The sequence below is a fragment of the Camponotus vicinus genome, unplaced genomic scaffold (assembly GCF_025532165.1).
Source record: "Camponotus vicinus isolate PSW18456_S1 unplaced genomic scaffold, iyCamVici1.0 SCAF_7, whole genome shotgun sequence".
NCBI lineage: Eukaryota > Metazoa > Arthropoda > Insecta > Hymenoptera > Formicidae > Camponotus > Camponotus vicinus.
The window spans coordinates 7172025-7193207 of record NW_028141979.1 but is presented as its reverse complement, the minus strand read 5'-3'; the positions used below and the strand labels follow the sequence as shown (position 1 = coordinate 7193207).

General features: G+C 33.8%; 5 protein-coding genes and 1 long non-coding RNA gene across 17 annotated transcripts; 3 read left to right on the top strand and 3 right to left on the bottom strand.

The window, feature by feature from the left end:
- The first annotated feature begins 1046 nt into the window (after nt 1-1046).
- Nucleotides 1047-5527, top strand: LOC145974687 (ATP-binding cassette sub-family G member 5). 2 transcript variants are annotated; one of them, XM_083104685.1, is made up of 7 exons: nt 1047-1290; nt 1384-1508; nt 2212-2469; nt 2895-3470; nt 3665-3887; nt 4180-4394; nt 4685-5527. In XM_083104685.1, the coding sequence occupies exons 3-7, from the start codon at nt 2274-2276 to the stop codon at nt 5350-5352; spliced, it is 1878 nt and encodes a 625-aa protein (XP_082960811.1). In that variant the 5' UTR covers nt 1047-1290; nt 1384-1508; nt 2212-2273; the 3' UTR covers nt 5353-5527. The 2 variants fall into 2 exon arrangements, with proteins under 2 accessions (XP_082960811.1, XP_082960810.1); XM_083104684.1 differs by having other exon boundaries at nt 1047-1312.
- On the bottom strand, nt 4436-10429 carry LOC145974695 (kelch-like protein 28). 4 transcript variants are annotated; one of them, XM_083104702.1, is made up of 6 exons: nt 8040-9123; nt 6793-7297; nt 6185-6502; nt 5859-6025; nt 5627-5720; nt 4436-5323 (listed from the first exon to the last, which is right to left on the bottom strand). In XM_083104702.1, the coding sequence occupies exons 3-4, from the start codon at nt 6491-6493 to the stop codon at nt 5987-5989; spliced, it is 348 nt and encodes a 115-aa protein (XP_082960828.1). In that variant the 5' UTR covers nt 6494-6502; nt 6793-7297; nt 8040-9123; the 3' UTR covers nt 4436-5323; nt 5627-5720; nt 5859-5986. The 4 variants fall into 4 exon arrangements, with proteins under 4 accessions (XP_082960828.1, XP_082960829.1, XP_082960826.1 ...); XM_083104703.1 differs by having other exon boundaries at nt 6793-7287; XM_083104700.1 differs by lacking the exon at nt 6793-7297 and having other exon boundaries at nt 8040-10429.
- Nucleotides 9636-13135, top strand: LOC145974693 (uncharacterized). Of its 3 annotated transcripts, none has more exons than XM_083104696.1 (10): nt 9636-10021; nt 10552-10685; nt 10778-10874; nt 10954-11056; nt 11172-11246; nt 11312-11356; nt 11446-11636; nt 11721-11883; nt 12483-12555; nt 12678-13135. In XM_083104696.1, exons 4-10 carry the CDS (start codon nt 11050-11052, stop codon nt 12886-12888), a joined length of 765 nt encoding a protein of 254 aa, XP_082960822.1. In that variant the 5' UTR covers nt 9636-10021; nt 10552-10685; nt 10778-10874; nt 10954-11049; the 3' UTR covers nt 12889-13135. The 3 variants fall into 3 exon arrangements, with proteins under 3 accessions (XP_082960822.1, XP_082960821.1, XP_082960820.1); XM_083104695.1 differs by having other exon boundaries at nt 9637-10021; nt 10556-10685; nt 11169-11246; XM_083104694.1 differs by having other exon boundaries at nt 9637-10021; nt 11169-11246.
- LOC145974694 (uncharacterized) lies at nt 10493-16687 on the bottom strand. 2 transcript variants are annotated; one of them, XM_083104698.1, is made up of 4 exons: nt 16174-16687; nt 15602-15699; nt 14582-14704; nt 13800-13836 (listed from the first exon to the last, which is right to left on the bottom strand). In XM_083104698.1, the coding sequence occupies exons 1-3, from the start codon at nt 16278-16280 to the stop codon at nt 14595-14597; spliced, it is 315 nt and encodes a 104-aa protein (XP_082960824.1). In that variant the 5' UTR covers nt 16281-16687; the 3' UTR covers nt 13800-13836; nt 14582-14594. The 2 variants fall into 2 exon arrangements, with proteins under 2 accessions (XP_082960823.1, XP_082960824.1); XM_083104697.1 differs by lacking the exon at nt 14582-14704 and having other exon boundaries at nt 10493-13836; nt 15602-15786.
- LOC145974697 (uncharacterized) lies at nt 14580-16876 on the top strand. 3 transcript variants are annotated; one of them, XR_014439769.1, is made up of 3 exons: nt 14580-15898; nt 16152-16434; nt 16528-16876. It is a non-coding gene; the product is annotated as an uncharacterized LOC145974697 (long non-coding RNA). The 3 variants fall into 3 exon arrangements; XR_014439770.1 differs by having other exon boundaries at nt 14582-15898; nt 16191-16434; XR_014439768.1 differs by lacking the exon at nt 14580-15898 and having other exon boundaries at nt 15927-16434.
- Scot (Succinyl-CoA:3-ketoacid CoA transferase) lies at nt 16784-20400 on the bottom strand. 3 transcript variants are annotated; one of them, XM_083104686.1, is made up of 8 exons: nt 20270-20400; nt 19972-20066; nt 19180-19560; nt 18680-19105; nt 18473-18581; nt 18130-18349; nt 17527-17738; nt 16784-17332 (listed from the first exon to the last, which is right to left on the bottom strand). In XM_083104686.1, exons 1-8 carry the CDS (start codon nt 20334-20336, stop codon nt 17145-17147), a joined length of 1698 nt encoding a protein of 565 aa, XP_082960812.1. In that variant the 5' UTR covers nt 20337-20400; the 3' UTR covers nt 16784-17144. The 3 variants fall into 3 exon arrangements, with proteins under 3 accessions (XP_082960812.1, XP_082960813.1, XP_082960814.1); XM_083104687.1 differs by having other exon boundaries at nt 20151-20288; XM_083104688.1 differs by lacking the exon at nt 20270-20400 and adding an exon at nt 20131-20251.
- Between the last annotated feature and the right edge of the window lie 783 nt (nt 20401-21183).

The following is a 21183-nucleotide window of genomic DNA, read 5'->3' as shown; positions in this document are numbered from 1 at the left end:
GCGTTAATTAAAGAAAAATATAATTGCTTGAATAATTGCTTACTTGACTGAAGCCATTTTATATAGTTCAATCAAGAAGAATATATTCTTATGATTTAAGATTTAATTTTCTCGAAGAATGGAAAAGAAACAATGTTAGATAGAAAATAACATTTTTAAATCAGATTATAATTTTCTTAAAGCAGAATTAAATAATTATATATTCTTGAGGTGACAATTACAATATTAAAATAAGACTATAATATTGTTGAAATTTAAAATTATTAAATTCTTCTAAGAAGATTATAAATTGTTGCGTATATACGAAATAATGAACGCGTTAGTTTAAGTATATAAGTTTTGATTTGACACTTATTTTTTTTCTGTGTGCACTTTGCTATCTTTTCGCACATTTTACGTGCGTTCGATCAACGAGGGACAGTTTTAGGAGAGAAAGAATATAACTTCCAGCTGGAAATAAAATAAAATCTCGAATTCAAATCATATTAATTAAAACATATTAATTAAAATGAGTATATTGAAATATTTCTGTTATGCACGCAACTCTTTTTTCTTGAATATATTATTTTTTATCTGATGATTCTCTTGCCAAAAAAATTCTCTATTCGCTATTCTTCAGCCCATGTACAAAGATTTACGTCGACGTATTTTTGAGTAACGGTATATATAATTAGAATTCTAGCTTTTTTATTATTAGTGAATACAGTTGTGAGATGGAAGAAGTGGATGATTTTAATATATTGTGCATTTTTTTTACATAAGTATTTAAAATGATTGGTCACTAAAGTCAAACTTTCAAACAATATTGTACATCACTTTTAACACATGCTATTTTCTAAAAAAATATACTATCTAAAGTACACTTTAACCTTCGTAATTTATATTTTATAATGCTTCATGATGCGACTTCCTGATTTGTAACATTAATATATAAGATTGCTGACTTATATTCAAATAAATAATTTATACAAAACATGAGATATGTATATTTTCTGAATATTTCACAGAATAAGAATCCGGTTAACGTCCCTTCCGATTGTCTCTAGGAAAATCTCGCATGGCACTCTGCTTACGCCGATGTTCTCGGCCTGGGTCGGTCTCCCTCCTACCGCGCGAGTTCGCGTCGGAGAAGACATTCACCTCGAGGAGAGCCAACTCCCAGCCAGCCAGGTATCGTTACCTGCGGCTACGCGTTTCCTGCGTCCCAGCCTCGCTCAAGCGAGTCACTTTTACGCTCGTGGCGTCAGTACGCGTTGCAATCCGCATCGCGACAGCTACTCGACAACACAAGTATTCTCGCGTTATCGTTGATGTATATTGTAATAATTATTATTTTGCGAAACTTCCTCGTAACGACTCGTCAACGTTGTCTCTTTGTTGAAGTGCCGTTCCTGAACGTGATCTCCGGACATGGTCAAGTGATTGACGCATGGATCTAGTGACAGTTCTGCTTCTTGATACACTCCAAATGTTATTTTCAACGGATATTATTTTTAACATCTTGCGAAGTTTGTATTTCTTTATCTATATTAAAAAATTTTGCGTTAATTTTTATTTTTAATTTTTGTTATAATCAATTCTTTTACTTTTAGTTATGCGAATAAACATTCTTATTCGAAAATCTCAATTTCACAAAATATTAGATAATAAATTAAATTTATTGCAAAGAAAATATAACTACTTATCATATGTGCCTTGATTAATTGGCAAAATATATGTGTTTTCTAATTAATTGTACAAGCAGTATTATTTATAGTAATATCCGGATTAAATTGTTAATAACATTACTAAATTATATGTAACTATATCTAACCTTTTTTTTATGTTTTACAAAAATAATTGATATTTTATTAAATTGATAACATTAATAATTATTTATAATAACAAAGATATATCAAAACATTAAATTTTAGAACATATTACAGATTTTATTATATATATTTACATATAATTATTATAATTTCCTCCACATAATTTGATTGAATTTAAAATGTATTAGCAAGACTAATAATTAAAATGACGTAGTGTTACAAAATTAATTTTTTTTTTAAATTACACGAGTTATTTAATCGAATTTTTCTCTATCAATTCGCATTTGATAACATTTACTCTTTTGATGGAATTAATGTATAAAATTAAATCTTACAATAGAGAAATTATATAATATTCATGATATACGAATAAATAATGTTATAATCTTTACCTTCACAGCTTTGTAAGCGATATCTCGAGGAATGTAATCGTGGGAACCAAACTTAGTATTGATCCTCAAGATGATTCCATCCGATTGCATTCTGGATATATCCAACGTGTTTCATTCCACCTCCGTAGTAATCGAAGGAAGTTGCATTAATAAATCCGAACCTACCGCGGTACTTAGAGATGTATCAGCTCGTGTTCACGGCGGAGAAGTCTTAGCCATTCTAGGATCGAAAGGTTCCGGCAAGCGAGCTCTCCTCGATGTTATCGGTAAAAATTATTATATCCAATTATTTTTTTCCTTCAGTATTATTGTGCTTTAATATAGTAATTTCCGTTACTCATTTTGCTAAAGAGAATTTAAAAGAGATACCATATCAATTGTAATAACTTCTTCATGATCATTTAATTCAGTTTACATTATACTATAATTAATTCTTCTTCTTATATTTTGCGAATTAAATAATTAAAAATTTAAATAAAATATTAAATAAATATTAAATACATAAATAATAATTGTTTTATTTAATATTAAATAAAATATTAAATAATTAAAAATTTTATCATTTAAATTTTATTGAAGGAAAATATGGAGGAAATATAAAGATAGGATTGTTAATATTTGTAACGATTCCACATTTAGAAAATTAGCGTCGATCAAAGTGACAAATCTTAAACTTACTGGACTCTTTCAGCTGGAAGGGCAGAGGGTGAGACGAGAGGGAGGATCAGTTTAAATAGCAACCTATTGACACCAGAGTTGTTTCGACGTCACGGCGGCTATGTAGCTCACAGGTGTCATCTACTACCGAGTCTAACGGTACGTCAGACCCTGACGTACGCCACGTGGCTGGGCAATCTAAGCAATCGCGAGGCCCGGGTGCGACAGACTCTCGCCGATCTGGCGCTGTCGCAGGTCGCCAACAGGTCGGTGAACGATCTCACCAGGCCAGAGTATCGACGACTGATGCTGGGGGTGCAACTGGCTAAGGATCCGACTCTGTTACTGCTGGACGAGCCGACCTGGGACACAGATCCACTCAACACCTATCTCATCGTCTCGATGCTGTGGTCCTATGCCACCAGACGCGGCTCCATCGTTGTCCTCACCATGGAGACACCTAGATCCGACGTGCTGCCTTTTGTTAGTCGAGTGACACTGTTGTGTTTGGGCGCGGTCGTCTATTCAGGGCCTACCAGGAGCATGCTGGATTACTTCACCTACATCGGCTTCCCTTGTCCAGAACTGGAGAATCCCTTGATGTATTACCGTAAGTATCGGACAGAAAGGCAATCTAGTTCCGTTTAATATTTATTATTTCAGAGATAATGTATTTTTTTATAACTTTCCCGACACAAACTTGAACTTACAACGTTTTAAAAAATGATTCATTTATTAATCTGACGATATGAAAAACAATTTAATTGATTTGATCTGTTGGAGAATCATATCACGCTTTTCCAGTTTGCTTGTCGACCGTTGATCGCCGCTCCAGAGATCGCTTCTTAGAGTCGAATCAACAAATCTCGGTCTTGGTCGAGAAATTCAAGGTGGACGGAGTGCTTTACATGAAGGAAGCGCCGCAGATATCGCACAGCATGAAAGACGTAGCCCTCGGCATTATGCATAAAGGTCTAGGTCGCGGAATTAAGCCTGGATGCTTCTCGACTCTTTTAGCACTGTACTTGTGAGTTTCTCGAATAGTAACAGTTTTGGTAAAAATACACAATTTTATATTAATTAAATGAAACTATAAGAGTCACATTTCCAAGGACTCTTTAATTTCCTCGAAAAAAGATTTTTGCGAAAATCATTGTTTGCAATTTTTTAACATATATTTGATATTATCTTCTCGCAACATATTTTTAAAATATGATTACATGTTTTGAAATCTATCGAATCAGCAAAATTGTGAAGGTAATTTCGGAATCTTATAGAGAGATTGATGATCCGCATCATCTTGTTATATTTACAATTAGACGAAGTATGGCAGCTACGTTCTCCTTGAATAAGACTGGCCTGGGACATTTTGCCGCTCGCCTGCTGTTGCTGCCGTTCCTGGTGGCCTTAATGAGTATACTGTATTCGCATTCAAGTCCCGTACAATCAAGGATATTTTTACAGACCGGCGGTTTGATCTTCAACGTCTTGACGTTATTTTACGCGGCCGGGATAGCCGTGACATCGCTTTTGTGTAAGTCGAAAGATAGATTGATTCAAAAGTAAACAGCAATGTATTTGCCAAACCTCTCTGCTAATTTATTATATTTCTACCTATTTAATTCATTTATAAATTCCTAACTGCCTTGATTTCAAGGATACGCTTTTTTTCATTTTTTTTCTCTTCTATTTCTATTAATTAATTGTTATGCGAAGCAATTGAGCTGAAAAAATAAAATATTTGTTGATAATCGAGATGTATCTTAAAGCGGATTTTCCTTCAAACTCTACTTTCAATTTAATATTAAGAATTGATTTACGTAGTTCCAGGTTTTCGCGCGAGATATTATCAAGAAAAGCGAGAGGGTCTCTACGGTGGTGCGATGTTTCTGACGGCATACACCCTGCTGAGTCTTCCGCTGAGCTTCATATCGACTTTGATAACGATCGGAATTCTGGTTCCGATTCTCGAGCTGGACCTGTCCTCGTGGGCATACGCTTCCGGAATTCTGTGGTCCAGCTATGTGGCGGCCGAGCAAGTGACGGTAGCCGTGCTTATGGTAATCGGTCGTCCCATAACCGGTGCGATTACGGTCTTATACATGAGCCTGTTGTCCCTGGTGATCGCGTCCGGCGCGATTCGCAGTCTGAAAAATCTACCCTACTGGCTGACGATGGTGTCGACGGCGCTACCGACCAGATATGCCTCTCTGGCACTGAACCAGTTGGTCGTCGATACGCCTATCTTATCCAATCTGCCTTATAATGAGAGCTTGGCCTGTCCAGGTTCTGCCGAATTCTGCAGGTATCCCGATGGCAAAACTTATCTGATAGAACGCTTCACTAGGGAGGGCGAGAATATATCTGAAGTGTTGAACGTAGACCTGAATCTGCTGATCTCCTTAGCATTCGCTGTCGGTCTCATTATATTGAACAGTGTCTTGTATCTGTTGCCGCTACCTGCTAGAGTGAAGGCTAAATTTAGAGAATAATATTCATCATTGTATTGCATTGATAATCGAATATTTACTCATATTTTAAGCTGAATGATCCGCTAATTTCAATTTTCAATGTATATAAAATTGTAAATAAGGTAAAAATTAAAACTATCTCGTACGATCGAGAAAAAATGTAATAAAAAATATTAAAAGCTTTTATTATTTATAACTTATGAAACATATTTGCAATTCACGATTCATCAACTTCAACTTGTCTCATTTCTTTAAGAGCGTCAGCAACGCTAAATTCACAACCTGTCGAACTCACAATCTCACTAATATAAGTTGGCGATTCCAATCGCATTGGTGGGGTCCAGTTGCCTCTCCAGGAAAACACAGCACGCGTCTATCACATTAGTGACCTGTATCGTAACAGTATTTAAATATTAAAACAGAGATTTGATATCGACAGACTATTTCCTGCTATCTACTATCAGGTAGTTAGTCTGTCAGATTAATCGATAACATGCATCTCTTTCTGCAATTGTCCATTTACATACTTGGAACATGGTAGCTGCTGATAGCAGTGAACACACTGTAATCTCAGTGACTCTTATTTGACCAGTGTACATAAAGTACATTAAACGAGCCATCGCAGTCGGACAGACACCTTGGAGTTTCACTCTTGTCATCTCGCATTTTCCTTTAGTCCTCCAGTAAACATTGCCTGAAATTGATGATACATTAATTATTAATTTAACATTTTCATATAATTTTAGCAAAATAATTTCTCTTGTAAAACGAGATGATCTCTTATAAATGAGATAATCAATAATTTAATCAATAATTTAATGCAATAATTCTTTATTACACTAGTGGAACTTGCCTTAAAGTAGGGACTAGCTGCTGCTAAAATAACTTTATGCGCGTGGAATAGTTCGGTACCAACTTCAAGTATCACATCAGTCAGCATACGATGGCTGCGCATCATGAACATCATCTTCATAGCTTCTTTCAGGTAGTTTGCCATACAAAATGTCATGTCACCGAGATCACCCTTCTGCTTCTCCGTATTGAGCATACCCTCCCAATCCGTTTCTTCCCCTGGTACAAGAGGCGTATTCAATGCATTGCTCTGAGACGGGAAACTGCCCCGAGCCCCTTTTTTCTGCTGACAATCTTTCTCTCCATCCATTAAAGTGAGCTGCAAAGTGACACGGGAAACGTACGTTTATACATTTACATATCTCGTGTCATTACCGAGTGCCAAACAATGACTGTATAATTTCTCTCTCTCTCTCTCTCTCTTTCTTTCGTAATGTCATAATCATCCTCATAAAGCGGAGCAATGACACACTAGGAGATAACTAAAAAGCGTAAATCACATTTCGAAACTGATCTGGTGCGCAATCATCATTCATCGTCATTCTCGTCAATTCAGAAAGACTCTCTCTCTCTCTCTCTCTCTGGCGCGCGCGTACGCATGACACTTACCCAGCTCGCCAGGACCACGAGAGATCTAGCAGCGTCGAGAAAGCGTAGACTGGCGCGAGAGCGGGACGAGGAAACGACGACAAGACGGCGCGATCATGTTTTGCGATCGATCTCGCCGATGATGCCCGATGACGCAGGCATCCTCCACCATCCGGCTGATCCTGCCCTGCCGATAGATGCGGCGTCACGCCCGCGTCGTGAGTCCCAGCCCAGAAGTGTGTGTTGTGCTCGATGATTTACATAGGCACGTGTCTCACCACCGTCGATCACGACCGGGAGTGCAGCGAGATCGAGTCCGAGCGCGGGTGGGACTCCCGTCTGTCGTCTCTCTCTCTCTCTCTCTCTCTCTGTCTCGATGCTGTCAGCTGTCACCGACCATCGAGATCGCTTCGTCACGATTTGCACTGTAGATACCGCCGGTGTACCTTCGTTCGCGCCTCCGATTCCGATAGCGGCCGGCCAAGTCTGCGTGGTTTAACAATCCGTCGTATGGCCCTGACGATGACTCGGTAATAAATAAATGGAAGAGTTGACGGAAGAAGTCACGAGGAACGACGCAAATGCCTCCGAGATCGTGGGAGAGATATACTTGGAGTTTATTAATTAATTTTGAATTATAATTGATTGAAGGCACTTGGATTTACATACATATTTTTTGGATTTTTTGATTCATGTGAGAAATCGATTCTTTCCTGTGCTGTGACATTGAATTCCCGATCGATTTCGTAGAATGGATTCTCGTGTAATTGCAAACCTAAAGCGAATGTGCGATAGAAACGCGTTCAAATTTCTCTTGAAAGAATTCTTTTCCGTTCGAAGAATGTATTTTATAGAGAGAGAATAAAAAATTTTAATATTTTAATTAATCCAATAGAAAAAGAAAGTTTACATTTAAATTTACATTCTAATAGAAGAATCTTTTATGTAACAAATCTCTTTTTTTTTTAAATTTTTAGATCTGTATCTCGGCACAGGTTCATTTTTTAAATTACACTTCTTATGTACTTCCTTGCATTTCCACAAGATTTAAAGTAAAATAAAAGAAAACACTTTTTCCTGAAAATCTAATATAAATCTGATATCGGTGAAAATTTAAAATAATATATCAATTATACTATCAAAAATCATGGTGTGTATGCCATGTATTGATGGAGACATATGGTGTCAAATTTATGAATGTCAAGTAGAGAGAGAGACGCCAGAATGAAAGATAGACACATACAATGTTTAAAATGTAAATTTCTCACCTTTAGGAGATTTTCTGTATTATTATAGAATTTGTGCGATAGAGAGAATCTGTACCGATATATACCGATACATCGTAAAATGTTTAATTGCATGAAAAATTTCGCAAACAACGATCGACGGTAGGAAGGTGCGGCGAGGAGAGAATTTCGCGTCTTTTCGTCGTCTAGGACCGACCGTGAAACAGCAATCGTGACCGTAGATAACTCGAATGACTTGCAAATTCCACGGCCCGTTCTCCTCGACTCGCATAGTTCGAGCGAACGATACTTGGGTTACGTTCCAAAACGTCCTCTCCGAGGAAAATTTTACTCGATGGCCGTTCCGAAACTCTTTTAAGCCTTTCCGATTGGTTCAAATCGGCCATCGAGTAAAATTTTCCTCGGTTACTTACGTTTTGGAACGTAACCTTGGAAGCGACGTCGATGCGCGCGTTCGTGTCAGCTGTTCCGCGCCGCTTATCCGTGCTGCACTGGAACTGCATTAGAACTAGCGAGTTCACAGAAAATTCTGCCAGTGCACAAGCACAATAGGTTTGTTTTTTTTAGCTGAACTAGTGCTGCACTGGGACTGCACTAGAACCAGCGAGTTCACAAAAAATTCTGCCAGTGCACAAGCACAATGAGGAATAAAAAGAACGGTTTAGTGCAGTACTAACATGGCACATCAAAATATGAGAAACATAAATGTCCTATAAATAACAGAATTATCCGATGAAGAGACTTATTTGTAATAAAATTTATTTTATTAGAAATTTGTAGAAAAATTAACTTTAAGTTTATTAATTATAATTAAAAATTTATTTCAAATTTCTTTTTTAATTTTAAAAATTTTTCTATTAATTAATAATTGTTTTTATCCATATTCTTTATATTAATGTGATTTACATGACTATTATGTCTTCTTTTTCGCAATTAATGTGTTATTAATTATTACCTTAAACTACTCTTTGTGTTTAAATAAATCGCCATATTGAACTGCACCGCTGCACTACCTCAAGACCTTTTTTTTTTGTACGCAGGGGAAATCCTCATGGATACAAGAGGCAGGCAAGGGTATATATATATATATATATATATATATATATATATATATATATATATATATATATATAATAATTTAAATTCGTTACTCCGCTGTACCGTACTCATCTTTCCTCTTCTTTTTCGTTAGCCCTTCTAAAGGTATAATCCAACTGTTTCGAATTTACTGCCAGTGCTGAAAATCTATATGCCAACTCTCCTCGGGGAGGGAGAGGGGATTATGCCGGACTCTTACCGGCTAAAACCCCTGCGGGTGTCCTCCACGGCGGTGACACGGGGGGGCCACGGGTACGCCACCGGCACTCTTCCGCGACCCCCCCACCGCGTTCCCTCGTTGTAGCCGGGAGAGAGGACACCCGTCCACCTCCCGGCTCCGCCTCCTGGGGTCTGTCCCGGTAGGAGATCCCCCGCTCCCCCGGATACCCCTCGCCGTAGCCCCCAGACACGGGGCCTCTTCCACTGCTGGGCGGGGCGGGGGGAGGAGGGGGGGGCCGCACGAATAGGTCACAGGACCTCCCGCAACCCCAGAAACCTCCCCCATGTACGCCCCGCTTACCTTCTCGTTCTTTGCAGTGAGGGGGGGAGAATAGCCTCAAAAGAGGCTCCTCCCCCCACTCAGGTCACATCCCGCGGGGGGGCCAGAGGCCCAGGAAGCCTCCTCCTCCCTCGCCGGGTCCTCCTGGCTGCAGCCGCCTCTCCTCGCGTCCCCGCCGGGGGGGGCATCATCCGCCGGTTCCTCTCCGCCTCCTCACTACCTCAAGACCTAGGGCAGGCAGTGCAGTGAACTGTTGCACTGAACAGCATTGCACTACTAAAAAGAACAGCAGTAGATTTTCAGTGGCAGTAAATTCGAAACAGTTGGCCGAAACATTATACTTTAAAAGTGATAACTGAAAAAGAAGAAAAAGGATCAAAAATGAGTACGGTACGGCATAACGACGGTAAGTCATTTAAATTATATATAATATATACCCTTGCCTGCCTCTTGTATCCGACCCGTCATAAGTTAATTACTTCTTTTAATAATATATATATATATATATACAGGGTTATTTAAAATAATGTCCTATTGTCCGTGAAATGACACATTCTTGAGTCAATTCTAAGACGATTTTTCCGTTGGCAAAATTTCGTCCAACGCTTAGTTTTTGTATTATTAAAAGAAGTAATTAACTTATGACGGGTCGGATATATATATATATAGCTTCATAGTAATTATATATACAGGGTGATTCAAAATAACGGCACCCGCTGCGATCAGCTGAAAAACTAAGCGTTGGACGAAATTTTGCCAACGGAAAAATCGTCTTAGAATTGACTTAAGAATGTGTCATTTCACGGACAATAGGACATTATTTTAAATAACCCTGTGTATATATATATATATATATATATATATATATATATATATATATATATATATATATTACTATTATTATAATTGACAAGTTTTATTAATTTTTATGTTTAGCCAGGATAGCCAGGATAGCCATTCGAAACAAGAAAATAAAACAACTGAAGAAAAAGATTCCAAAAAAGAAAAAGGCCAGGATTCAAAAAAACAAAAAGAAAAGGAAACAAATAAAAATTGTATCATTGTAATGTGTAAGATTGTAACCTTTCTATGATCTTACTGCAATGTTCGGTGCTGTGAGGGTAGTTTGTAAATTTACAATTAATTTGTATATTAATTTTAGGAGAAAAGCGGCGCAGTCCGCGTCCACGAACAACTAAAGAAAAAAGCAATTTAAAAAAGAACGAACGAACTCTTAAAAATATAGAAACTAATACAAGGTATTAATAAATATATTATTACTATTTCTCTTGATATATTAAAAATTTTATTAATTTTTAAATTAATTTTTATGTTTAGCCAGAAATTGAAAAAAGAAAACGAAGAAAATAAAAAAGAGGCGCAGTCCGCGTCCACGAACAAGGAGGTAGAACAAAATAATCAGGACACGTGCGTATGGGCAGTAAGTAGTATTTAAATCAAAAATTAAAAATTGCCTGCTCCCCTTAATATGACTATTATTTATATATATAAAATATGTATTACATATAAAAATTATATTTGGCAAATTTTAGTAGATTCTGACACGTCTATTGAAAGTGATGCAGTGTCACATGAGCATATCTCTCCTACAGATATTACATTTACGAAAGGTAAATTCACATGTTTATATTTTTTATTGATTAATTGTTAAAGTTTACATTTTTTATTTTAACAGGACGACAAGGTTTACAACTTCAGAAAATCTTACAGAATGATGAATGTAAGTGCTGTAAGAAAATAGCTCAATTTTTATTAATTTTTCTTAATATAATACGTTAATGTTTACCTAATTTTATAACTGTATTATAGATTTTAAAAAATTTGTTATATCAGAGCTGCTTGAAAATGCAGCACAGCGGAAAAAAATTCAACAATTCTATTTAATGAAAGAACAGCAAGATCAGTTTTGTTTTCACGATCTTCCATTTTTTGATAATGTCGAATCTTTAATACAATTTGACAATAAATTGAAAACTAACAAAAATTATAGGAACAAAATGGTAAGTTTAAAAACTTTAAATATATTCTTCTCTCTTCACATTTAATTAATACTGGTTTTGTTCTCTTTTAATACTTGTTTCCAGATCTTGCTCTTGTCTAAAATAGGTGGAAAAAATAGTAGAAACATTTCGATGGCAATTTTGAAGAAAATTATTTCTTGCACTCTTGCAAGCAAATACAGTTGGCACGGAGGGAAAGGCAAGATGCAATTTTGTCTTCTTAAAGGATTAATAAATGTTGTGATTCGTAAGTTTTTTAAAATAAGCTAATAGATATTGTTGCGTTTATAAGTAATAACAGAATTTTGTATACAAAATTTTATACAAAAGCTAGTTATTAAAGTATACTACTATAGAGAAACGAAATAAAATTTATTATTTTTATTTTATTAAAATATAAAAAACAGATGTAGTTATAGTATAATGAATATGTCTGAGTACATTATTCGTTTTATTCCTTTAGCAAGTTGTTAGAAAAATATGTAACATTATATAAATGAAATGAATTATTGTGAGGCAGTATGTTAATATGAATTTTAGAGTAAATATACAAAAAATTATCTACAATATTATTTTTCATAAAACAAATATTTTTTTTATTTACATTGCCAAACTTTAATCGAGTCTTAAATTAATAATCAATAAAATAAATATTCTTTTACTATAATATCATTTATTTTTTAGCTCTAATTCACTTTTTTAAATTCTTATTTTATCAAGATACATTATTTTAAAAATTTTGTATATTTCTTTACATATACCAAGTTTCCAAAGCATAGATTTTTTTGTTTGTTTCTTTATTAAATGCAACTAGAAATACTAGACATAACGGAATAATACCTGCAGCTGATGCAACTGAAGAAAATATTATTGGAAACATTAAGGAATTTCTCCGCCAGTCAATTGGCCGAGCTAAAACGTAAATTTTATATTATTATATTACTATATGTCCGCCGTTCTACATATTTATCGATATGCACGCGCAATAAATTATTTTCCTTTCTATATTTATTTTTACTTAGTTTAATAATTTTTTTACAGATGGGAATCAAAGCATCAAAATAATGAAAATAATCAAAATCTTATTAATGATGAAGGTGCATTCGAAGAAGTCTCTTCTGTTGTAAATGAAAGCAACGATCAAAGTGAAACATCTACTGAAAAGAATACTGACGATACTGACGATCTTTTTGATAAGGAAAGTGATAAAAACATAAATTTTAATATTCAAAATTCATCTGATAATGAATGATAACTTTTCTAATATCGCATCTTCAGTGAAAAAATATAATTATATACATATACATGTATATACGTATATACATATACATATATATGTTTTATATTTCGTAAATACTTTTATTTTTTTTATTATAATGTGATGCTATATTGCAATATTATAACAATAAGTTTTGTAAACATTTATTTATGTTATAGTTGTTTAGAATTTTATTTTCAGTTTTTACTTTTACTTTCTTTCTTTGAATAAAGTATTAATATTACTCGTTTAAAATAATTATTTTCTTCCAAAAAGAAAAAAATGTTTTCAATGTGAGAATGTAGTTTTCATAAAAAAGTAAATTATTAATTTGAAGCAAGAATGTTATTTAATAAATATAATAAATTTTGTTATTTTATTAAAATAAATAATAATGTTAGAGTATATATTCTTTCGCTTTCTATAAGAATATGATATATTTAATTACAATAAAATTTTAATAAATCAAGCAAAATATCAATTCTTATTTTAAATAATTCATTTTCTCATAGCAAACAGCAAAATCACTTGAAATAACATTTTTTTAAATATATAGCATTTGAAAAGTATTCCAGAAAATTTATTAATAGTAGATCTTATAGAAAAAAATCGCTCGCTTGTTTACAAGTCTTATAAAGATATAAATTCTACTATATTCCATTTTATAGAAGAGAATCTCTTCTGTAATTTAATATTTATGTTTGTGTCACTTACGCGAGAAAGGCGGACTGCAAGCTCTATGTTTAGAGGAAGCACATGGAGGCGGTGAAGGCGATAAAGAGGGTGATCTGCGTGATCGTTTCCTATTACAACGTTCATTAATGAGTGATCTTCTGCCTGAAGAAAAGGAAGGCGATGGCGTGCGTCGAATATGAGGAGGAGACGGGGTTACTGCCATTTTCTTATATGGAGATCTTGATCTTTGTGGCGTCACTGCGTCATCTAAAAATGTATAACAAGTAAGAAGTATATTTATATATAAAGTATATTTTTAAACTATTATTTCATAAATAATATCAATTAGTTATATATATATATAGATAAAAATATCAATTAAAAATTAGATCTTATAAGACCTCTGGGTTGAAAAATATCAGATAATAGAAACTTCACGTATTATAAGCATAAAAACAATTTTTCTAAATAAATGTGTTAATTATTGCTATTTATATTCAACTTGTCTTCTATGATTTGCATAAAAATTACATATAAAAATTATTTTATTAAAATTTAAGTACAAGTATAAAAATAAAAAAAGATGAAAAGTATTTTAATAATATATATATATTATATCTGTGATTGATAATATTGCACTTTTAAAATTTTTGAGTATATATTATATTTAGTATCTCTTTTAGTACTTATTTTCCATATTTTTTATTAACAAATGTATCAAATTTTTATATGCAATTTTTATGCCAATCATAGAAGACAAGTTGAATATAAATAGCAATAATTAACACATTTATTTAGAAAAATTGTTTTTATGCTTATAATACGTGAAGTTTCTATTATCTGATATTTTTCAACCCAGAGGTCTTATAAGATCTAATTTTTAATTGATATTTTTATCTATATATATATATATATATATATATATATATATATATATATATATAAAACTAATTGATATTATTTATGAAATAATAGTTTAAAAATATACTTTATATATAAATATACTTCTTACTTGTTAATAAATGCTAATATAAATATTCAATCTTCAAGGCGTATGTATTAATGTAAATATCTTGCTCTCGATTCACGCGATAACATTCTGTAATTTGCAAGCCCGTGCGATGTTCGGAACATGCTAAAGGATACCAAGAAAATCAAAACAATGTTATTGTCGCTCTCATTCAGTATACGCAAAAAAAAGACGCAAAAATTCACGAAATTTCGTCGAGTTGTGTACGATTATATGCGTAGAAACGCGAGATCAATAGCACTAAACGTGAATTATCACAAGGACACAAAAGAACACGAGAAAAATACAAGTTTATAATAATTCACGAATATGCGAGACAATATGAATTTATATATTGCGACGCTTCCTAGAGAAGTTGTGCGTAATATTTCAAGCACGGATGGATTGATCACCCGAAACATTAAAGAATCTATCAAAACACAAATGTATCAAAAAATGCTAATACAAATATTCAATATTCAAGATGTATATATTAATGTAAATATCTCGCTCTCGATCCACGCGACAACATTCTGTAATTTGCAAACCCGCGCAATGTTCGTAACAGGCTAAAGAATGCTAAGAGAATCAAGACAATGTTATTGATAATCGCTCTCACCCAATATACGCAAAAAAAAAAAAAAAAAAAAAATCGCGGAATTTCGTCGAGTCGTATACGATTATAATATGCGTAGAAGCGCGGGATTAATAGCACCAACGCAAATTATCATAAGGACATAAAAGAAAACGAGAAAAATACAAGTATATAATTGTTCACAAATACGCGAGACAATAAATTTACACAATTGCGACGGTTCCTAGAGAAGTTGCTGCGTAATATTTCAAGCACGGATGAATCAATCGCCCGGAACATTAAAGAATCTATCGAACGCACTACGCGAATAAAATCGAAAACGCAACACTAATTAGGGCGATGATTCTTAAAGGTTCTAATCGCGATCTATCCGAGTACGACCACACGAGTGAGATCACACACGCCTCACAATAAAATTGTCGTCTTACCAAGATTCCGGAAACTCCGACACGCGGTCCCCTCCAGTTGCACGCTCGCCGAACAGTGAGAAGGCGGTCCGATCCCGTCCAACGTCCACGTCCAAGACCTGGCACCTCCGCCATTATACATATATGTATATGTATATATATATATATATGGCTGCGTTCCAAAATTCACTGCCAGTACTGAAAATCTATAATTTACGTGACGTACACTATAGATTTTCAGTACTGGCAGTGAATTTTGGAACACAACCTATATAAGATGCGCTCTGGATGCTCTGAAGCGTTTGATTGACCAATCAGGTAAAAGGAGGAAAGATATCTTTTAAGATGTCTTTTTAGATGTCTACAGATAACTTTTAGAAATTCTACAAAGATATCTTTAACAAAATCTTTTTAGACATCTTTTAAATGACTTTAGATATCTTTTACAAATATCTTAAAAATTTCTTTTTCTAGTTTTATAGCGATCGCTGTATTCTTTTTTTGTTATTATCTTTATTAAATAAATAATTTATACAAAACATGAGATGTATATTTTCTGAATATTTCACAGAAGAAGAATCCGGTTAACGTACCTTCCGATTGTCTCTAGGAAAATCTCGCATGGCACTCTGCTTACGCCGATGTTCTCGGCCTGGGTCGGTCTCCCTTCTACCGCGCGAGTTCGCGTCGGAGAAGACATTCACCTCGAGGAGAGCCAACTCCCAGCCAGCCAGGTATCGTTACCTGCGGCTACGCGTTTCCTGCGTCCCAGCCTCGCTCGAGCGAGTCACTTTTACGCTCGTGGCGTCAGTACGCGTTGCAATCCGCATCGCGACAGCTACTCGACAACACAAGTATTCTCGCGTTATCGTTGATGTATATTGTAATAATTATTATTTTGCGAAACTTTCTCGTAACAACTCGTCAACGTTGTCTCTTTGTTGAAGTGCCGTTCCTGAACGTGATCTCCGGACATGGCCAAGTGATTGACGCATGGATCTAGTGACAGTTCTGCTTCTTGATACACTCCAAATGTTATTTTCAACGGATATTATTTTTAACATCTTGCGAAGTTTGTATTTCTTTATCTATATTAAAAAATTTGGCGTTAATTTTTATTTTTAATTTTTGTTACAGTCAATTCTTTTACTTTTAGTTATACGAATAAACATTCTTATTCGAAAATCTCAATTTCACAAAATATTAGATAATAAATTAAATTTATTGCAAAGAAAATATAACTACTTATCATATGTGCCTTGATTAATTGGCAAAATATATGTGTTTTCTAATTAATTGTACAAGCAGTATTATTTATAGTAATATCCGGATTAAATTGTTAATAACATTACTAAATTATATATAACTATATCTACCTTTTTTTTATGTTTTACAAAAATAATTGATATTTTATTAAATTGATAACATTAATAATTATTTATAATAACAAAGATATATCAAAATGCTCAATTTTTTACATTAGGACTTATATGTATATAGTTTGTAAGCGATATAAAAAACTTCGCTTTTTTATTATTTGTAACTTATGAAACATATTTGCAATTCACGATTCATCAACTTCAACTTGTCTCATTTCTTTAAGATCGTCGGCAACGCTAAATTCACAACCTGTCGAACTCACAATCTCACTAATATCGATATTAGCGGCAATTTCGATAAGCTTTAATCCTTCTCCTGGAATCACTTCAAATACTCCTAGATCTGTGATAATTAAATCTACACATTGTTGACCTATAGAAATATTATAAAATGTTAAAAAAAGGATTATTCCATATGTAATATATAGCAAGTAAAAAAAATAGAGAAATATTAAATATGAATTAAAATATAATAACATTAAATAATAAAGGATTAAAATAACATAGTTAAAATTAGAAAACGAGAATTTATGAAAGACTAATGTCAAAATATTTGTAAAATGTTACCTGTGACAGGTAAAGTGCAATTCTTCAAAATTTTTGGGCTTCCGTCTCGGGCTTTGTGCTCCATAGTTATCACTACTTTTGTAGTCGGTGAGGATACCAGATCCATGGCACCACCCATGCCCTTTACCACCATACCTGGTATCATCCAGTTGGCCAAATCTCCGTTCTCCGACACTTGCATGCCTCCAAGAATAGTCAGATCAATGTGTCCTCTGTAAAATATAACACAGTTAAATCTATTCTCTTTATTCTCTTTAACACTCAAAGAGGACAGAGTATTCATATAATGCTCTAAATGTGTTACACTTTCTAGTAACTAAATATTTTTTAAATATCCTACCATTCCTATCCTAAAATCTTGAAAGCTTTGTCAAGGAAATTTTTTTATTAAATATCAAAGTTCAAATTTTTTCTAATCAAATCTCTCTTTTGAAAATTATAGCAAATTTGTTGGTAAATAATTTTAATTAACAATGTAACAATATAAGATTTACACAAAATAATGTTTCAATTTTAAAATAATCTTTCGATATTTGATAATGTATTCTAATTTTTGATGATAAAAAGTGCCAGCTTTAAAATAATATAAATAGTTGTATATACCCTCTGATCATGCCAAAGCTTTCGTCACTACTAAAGTAAGAAGCACCAGATAGCACTGTTACAGTTTCCTTTCCAGCATTAATAAGATCAGCATCAACATCGGCTTCGGTCTCCGGAACAGGACCTAGTCCAAGAATACCGTTCTCTGACTGTAACGTCACTTTCACACCTTTTGGGATGTAGTTACTCGCAAGCATTGGTATACCAATTCCCAAGTTGGCTGTAAAAGTTTTCATTTTATCAAGTGCTAAACTGATAAAGGAACTTGAATATACGTTATGTAAAATTAAGATATCTATATTTCTAATTTAAGTAAATTTTATTCTCATTTTCTGGTACTTACCATACATTCCATCTTTAAATTCGAGGGCAGCGCGTCTGATTATCCTATCTCTCGCTTTACTAGCTGGAGTTACTTTCTTGGGCTTCATAGTTTGTCTTGTCGATCGTTTCTGTGTGATAGGAAAAATAACATTCATAAGAAACTTACACAATTAAATATGCATAATGATATCGATACGAATATCAATCAAGATAAATAAACACCAACCTCGATTCGTTTCTCGTAAGAGGGTCCTTTTACGATCCTATCCACAAAAATACCGGGCAAATGGATCTGATCAGGATCCAATTGACCGATCCCCACGATCTCCTCCACTTCGACTATCGATACCTTGGCTGCCTTGCACATCACAGGATTGAAGTTCCTGGCGGATTTTCGAAAGACCAGATTTCCTGCAGTGTCAGCCTTCCACGCTTTCACGAGCGCAAAGTCGCCAGTAATAGCAGTCTCTAGCACATAATTTCGTCCATTGAATTGGTTCACATTCCTCGGCTCGCCCGAGATCTCAGCGTTACCATCCTTGTCGTACTTCAGGATGACGTTGCCCTCCTGCACGATAGTCCCGAAAGCTGTAGGAGTATAAAAAGCCGGAATACCAGCACCACCTGCTCTCACACGTTCTGCCAAAGTGCCCTGAAATGACTAAATTTGTAAAAAATTGCAGGAGATTTGTCACAAATACTCTTTCATTCTCGAAACCTCATTACCTGCGGCGTTAATTCGACTTCCAATTGACCATTGAGATATTGCCTTTCGAATTCGGGGTTCTCACCCACATATGAGGCGATCATCTTCTTGATTCTGTGCTCCTTCAGCAATATACCTAATCCGAAGTCTTCTACTCCAGCATTATTCGAAACTACAGTTAAATCTTTAGAGCCTTTGTTTAGTATGCCCGCTATTAGATTCTCTGGGATGCCACAGAGGCCAAATCCACCGACCAAAAGTTTAGCTCCATTATGTACATCGGACACAGCTTCCTCTATGCTCTTGAACACTTTACCATCTCCTACTGGTGTTTTCAACTTTTCAGCTTCCTCTTCCACTTGTGGAATATCTGCTTTGATGGAAAAATGAGCAGTGCATACCTGTTAAATAAAATTTCAGAGTTTGATATCATAAAAGTATCCTAATATTAACTTTTATGTAACAAATAAAGAATGAATTGATTTTATACTCGCCAACATAAAACATGAAATATATAAAGATATAAAAGATATAAAGATATATATTAAATAGATAAAAACAATAAAAAAATAAGAGATATAAAGATGGGGGGGAGGGGAAAAAAATATAAAAATTTGTTTAACAAATTAAAGAAATTACAGCTAAGCGAATAATAATTAAAATCCATAAATAATTCAATAATTGTGTGAAATATATACATAGCAAAAAATAGATGAAAATAGAGTCCAAATAATTATCCGGCTAAATAGAGTAAGTAGGTTATGTGATATCTGATAAAAACGCAATAGCAATCGCGTATGTTGTTTACCCACCCGTGATATTTTTATAGAGCCTCGAATGGTTCGCGGACTGCTGCTCAAACGCAGAAACACGTCACCGGCCTTTTTCAATACGAATGCCATAGTCACTGTATGATAAATATACAATTATTATTCGCAAAATTCTCCCGGCAACAAAGGTTAAATGCAGACCATATAATTTATTCCAATACTTTTCAAAATTTTTTTAAATTCTTTTTTTTACGATATTCTTCTATTTCTATTTTCGATCGTTGTAAATTAAATTCAATTTTGATTTCGAAATATATATCGTGATAACGATAACATTAACCTTGTATTAAACGCTCACGCATAGAGGCGCAGATGCTGACTGACAGATCGGAACACAGCTGGTTCATTGCGCATGCGCATCAATGCCAGGATTGACATGAATTAAACATATGATCGGAACATATGTGTCAAAATTTCAATTTAATTCATTAGAAATGGCATGATTAAAAAGAGATAAATGTCAAACCATATGAAACAACATGTGTCAAATCATATGGAAAATAATTTAAAGAGAGAATTTAAAAATTTTAGAATCTAAAATATTATATTATATATATTATTGATATATTGCCTTATGTTATTATTATTGTTACTACCGATGTTAATACATGTTAAAAATATATTATATATATATATATATATATATATATATATATATATATATATATATATATATAATATATTAATATATATTAAAAATATTAACAGTTGATGATATAATTCTTTTCCGACACTTTGATATTATCTAGAATTTTTTCAGACGTTCGAGTGCAAAAAAAAACAACTCTGTCAATGAAAATATATTTACGCCGTTTCATAGCGAAAAAACATTAACTTCCACATGTCGGTTTCACTTCTTGTGAATAAGATCTATCTGAATAAGAAACTTTATCTGGAGTTAGAGATATGCTAAAAATAACTAAATATAACTAATAATATAAAACAAAAAAAAATATAAGTAAAAAATTTTGTAGGCGCAAAAATATTTTCTATGTTAGAACAGTATTGGAATTATGCGAGAACGCATTGATTTACAATTAAAATACTTTAAGATCAAATATGCTGTTTCAGTCTTGCATGACTTGCGTAATATATCTGCAAAAAATACAAAACTGATATAATACAAGACTGTTTTAATGTAAGACTGATTTCTTCAATACTCTGTTATCTCTGTCGGATAAGGAATGTCAGTCG

Coding starts and splice junctions, on each gene's coding strand:
- LOC145974687 (XM_083104685.1), top strand. CDS start 2,274: ATGATTCCATCCGATTGCATTCTGGATATATCCAACGTGTTTCATTCC. Junction 3,888..4,179: donor ACTCTTTTAGCACTGTACTT/GTGAGTTTCTCG, acceptor ATTTACAATTAG/ACGAAGTATGGCAGCTACGT. Junction 4,395..4,684: donor AGCCGTGACATCGCTTTTGT/GTAAGTCGAAAG, acceptor TGATTTACGTAG/TTCCAGGTTTTCGCGCGAGA.
- LOC145974695 (XM_083104700.1), bottom strand. CDS start 8,132: ATGCAATTAAACATTTTACGATGTATCGGTATATATCGGTACAGATTC. Junction 6,503..8,039: donor ATACAGAAAATCTCCTAAAG/GTGAGAAATTTA, acceptor GTCACTTTGCAG/CTCACTTTAATGGATGGAGA. Junction 6,026..6,184: donor CAGCTAGTCCCTACTTTAAG/GCAAGTTCCACT, acceptor CATCAATTTCAG/GCAATGTTTACTGGAGGACT.
- LOC145974694 (XM_083104697.1), bottom strand. CDS start 16,280: ATGTCTTCTCCGACGCGAACTCGCGCGGTAGAAGGGAGACCGACCCAG. Junction 15,787..16,173: donor TTCCTAGAGACAATCGGAAG/GTACGTTAACCG, acceptor CGTAAATTATAG/ATTTTCAGTACTGGCAGTGA. Junction 13,837..15,601: donor TCGGAGTTTCCGGAATCTTG/GTAAGACGACAA, acceptor ATACATTTTTAG/ATGACGCAGTGACGCCACAA.
- Scot (XM_083104686.1), bottom strand. CDS start 20,336: ATGAACCAGCTGTGTTCCGATCTGTCAGTCAGCATCTGCGCCTCTATG. Junction 19,106..19,179: donor AAGTCGAATTAACGCCGCAG/GTAATGAGGTTT, acceptor TAGTCATTTCAG/GGCACTTTGGCAGAACGTGT. Junction 17,739..18,129: donor AGCTTTGGCATGATCAGAGG/GTATATACAACT, acceptor TATATTTTACAG/AGGACACATTGATCTGACTA.
- LOC145974693 (XM_083104695.1), top strand. Junction 11,637..11,720: donor AAAATTATAGGAACAAAATG/GTAAGTTTAAAA, acceptor ACTTGTTTCCAG/ATCTTGCTCTTGTCTAAAAT. Junction 12,556..12,677: donor TCAATTGGCCGAGCTAAAAC/GTAAATTTTATA, acceptor ATTTTTTTACAG/ATGGGAATCAAAGCATCAAA.